This window comes from Chiroxiphia lanceolata, assembly GCF_009829145.1.
Source record: "Chiroxiphia lanceolata isolate bChiLan1 chromosome W unlocalized genomic scaffold, bChiLan1.pri scaffold_40_arrow_ctg1, whole genome shotgun sequence".
NCBI classification, from domain to species: domain Eukaryota; kingdom Metazoa; phylum Chordata; class Aves; order Passeriformes; family Pipridae; genus Chiroxiphia; species Chiroxiphia lanceolata.
In genome coordinates, this window is record NW_022476499.1 from 391,665 (window position 1) to 394,652 (window position 2,988).

The 2,988-nt window shown below is 55.6% G+C and overlaps 1 protein-coding gene across 1 annotated transcript; it reads left to right on the forward strand.

Moving 5' to 3' along the window:
• Window positions 1–308: 308 nt before the first annotated feature.
• Window positions 309–1,216, forward strand: LOC116781343 (zinc finger protein 586-like). Its single transcript, XM_032677034.1, has one exon. It carries the CDS (start codon window positions 403–405, stop codon window positions 1,144–1,146), a length of 744 nt encoding a protein of 247 aa, XP_032532925.1. The 5' UTR covers window positions 309–402; the 3' UTR covers window positions 1,147–1,216.
• The last annotated feature ends 1,772 nt before the right edge of the window (window positions 1,217–2,988 follow it).

Consider the following 2,988-nt stretch of genomic DNA (forward strand, 5'->3'; position numbering starts at 1 on the left):
GAGGAAGAGGAAGATGCCTTGGGCCCCCCAGGCAGGTGAGGAGGAAGTCAGTGGCCCTTTGGGCGGGTGTTGTGCTGGCTCTGTCAGCCGAGCATGGCCCCGGCTGCAGGACAACCCCGCTGCCGCCGCCGTCCTGCCGGGGCCGGAGTTGGGGGGATGTCCTTGGCCTTCCCTGTGGGCCGGAGGCAAATCCCCTCCCTGTCCTTCTTGCTTCCTGCCCCAGGCCCCGAGCTGAGGACGGAGAGCCCGGAGGACAAATCCCCCCTTGAGACCCTGGTGGGAGAGGCCGTTTTGAAGGGCTCCACGGCACAGGAAGGCAGCGGGGAGGAAAAGGGCCGGAGATGCCCCCGCAGGAGGGGCTCCAAAGCCATCCCAGGGTGCTCTGAGGAGGAAAGACCCAACATGTGCTGGGAAGGCGGCCAGAGCTTGAGCCAGAGCTCTGAGCTGGTGGTCCCTGAGCAGCCTCCCAGCAGGGAGAAGCCCTTCAGGTGCTTGGAGTGTGGGAAGAGCTTCAGGAAGAGCACCAAACTCCTCACCCACCAGCACATCCACACTGGGGAACGGCCCTACTCATGTAGGGAATGTGGGAAGAGTTTCAGGGACAGCTCCTCCCTGATCAAACACAAGCGCATCCACACTGGGGAACTGCCATACCCATGTCAGGAATGTGGGAAGAGCTTCAGGAACAGCTCCAACCTGATCCGACACCAGCAAATGCACACTGGGGAACTGCCCTACCCATGTCAGGAATGTGGGAAGAGCTTCAGGGACAACTCCAACCTGATCCGACACCAGCACATCCACACTGGGGAACGGCCCTACACGTGTCGGGAATGTGGGAAGAGCTTCAGGTACAGCTCCAACCTCCTCACCCACCAGCACATCCACACCAGGGAACGGCCCTACAAGTGCTTGGAATGTGGGAAGAGGTTTCAGCGCAGCTCAAGTCTTCTCAGGCATGAGCAGACACACACGGATGAGAGGCCCTTCCGCTGCACCGACTGCGGGAAGGGCTTCAACCAGAGCGGCAACCTTGTCAGGCACCAACGCATCCACACCGGGGAGAGGCCCTACAAGTGTGGGGAGTGTGGGAAGAGCTTCACTGACAGGTCTTATTTGACCAAACACCAACGGACCCACCAGTAAGAGAAGCCCTCGAGTGCCCCAACTGCAGGAAGAGCTTCGGCCGCTGCTTCCACCCCCAATGAAGCCCCTGATGGGAGGCAACCCCTGGAGTCCAGTGACATTCAGTCCATCCCTTTCAACCCCAAAGGACCAGTCCCCTTTCACACGGGCAGCTTCTTCCAACAGAACCCTTTGTGGGGGGGTGTGGAGATTCCTGCCTTGGCTGGGGAGCCCCCAAGGTCACTGCTGGAGGTTGAGAGCAGAGATCTCCCCACGAGCGTTGGTCTGGGGGAGTTCCATCCATCTCTAAATAAGAATTATTGCTTTGGTACCAGCTTGAGTAGAATTGCTTCAACAATTGCTTTAGTGTAGAGCACTGTCCTATCTTATCCTGTACTCCTGGTAGTTTTAGTGTTTCTATTGTGCAGTAATTAATTCTGATGAAGATATTTTGTCTGATCATTTGTATCCCTAAATAATTCATTTCTATCAACAGATCTGATTTGCCATCATTAAAACCTTGGGGACAAAAGTGTTTCTGTCACACCTCTGTAATTCCTCTAAACTGAAAGTGCTGGGATAATGCAAGGCTGAGATTGGATCCAGCAGCCCCCAGCACCCCACAGGAAATTAGGAACTCAGGGGGGCCACCCCCCTTTGCCAGCCCCCCTGTGCCCAAAGACCCCCATGGGACTGTCAGACCCGCCAGACCACCCCCCCTTTTCCACCCTTCTCCCTGTTGCTCCCACCTTCCCACTGTCCCCTCAATCCCCAATTTCCCCCCCCCGAACAGTTTTGGGGTCCCAACCCCCACTTTTTTCCCCCTCTCCTGTGGGTGCTGAAGGAGAAAATGAGGCTGCACACACAGAGTTCCATTACAGGACTTGTCCTCCCATCTTTCCCTGTCCCCCTTTCATTGGGGTTCCTTTGGAAACAGCACCTGGGCTTTGTCTTTTAGTCCACTGGAATTCCCAGCGTGACCCCAAAGCAGTGCCCTGATCCCACACCTTCCCCTCCCCTCAAGTGCTGGCTGTGTTCAGCCACCAGAGAAAAACACAGGCTGCCCTGCAGAGCATTCCAAGTGATTTCCACTTTGGCAAACAGCACTCTCTGGATGGAAAACACCAGTCAAGGCCAAAACACTCCTTGTTGATCCTGATTAACTGAATGCAGCTGCTGCTGCCTTAACTTGTTCCCACAGAAATTGTCAGGGTTCCTTTGCTTCCAGGAGACCCCACATGTCCCAATGACCCCTTGATTCCATGAGCTTCCACGAGCTTCCACAGTCTCCAAAGGTTCCTTTACTTCCATGAGGCCCTGCAGTCCCAAAATGCCCTTTGGATTCTCAGAGATTTCCCACTGTCCCAGGGTCCCTTGTGCTTCAGAAGGAGCTGCAGTGGGACAGTGGCCCCTTGGTTCCGTGAGCTCTGCAGTGTTCCAGGAATCCTTGGGTTCCAGGAGAGCCTGCAGTTTCACAAGGACCACTTGAATGCAGGAGGTTCTGCAGGGTCACAGTGGGCCCTGGATTCTGGGAGGTTCAGAAATATCTCAGGGCTCCCTTGGTTGCAGGAGGTTTGACAGTGTCCCAGAATTCCTTTGATTTCATGAGGCCCTGGATTGTCCCAATGGACTCCTGATTCCAGGAGCCCCCTCAATGTCACAATGGTCCCTTGGTTCCATGAGTTTCCACAGTGTCCCAGGGTTCCTTTTGTTCCATGTGTGACACCTGCAGTGTCACAATGGGCCCTGAATTCCACGAGTTTTCCCAGGGTGACAGTGCTGCCTTGATTCCATGAAATGTCCCAGTGTCCCAGGGCTCCAGAAGGCCCTGCAGTGTCACAGTGGTCTTTGGTTCCATGAGGT

Bases quoted from the DNA above. Each gene is read 5' to 3' on its own strand.
- LOC116781343 (XM_032677034.1), top strand. From the start codon at position 403: ATGTGCTGGGAAGGCGGCCAGAGCTTGAGCCAGAGCTCTGAGCTGGTG.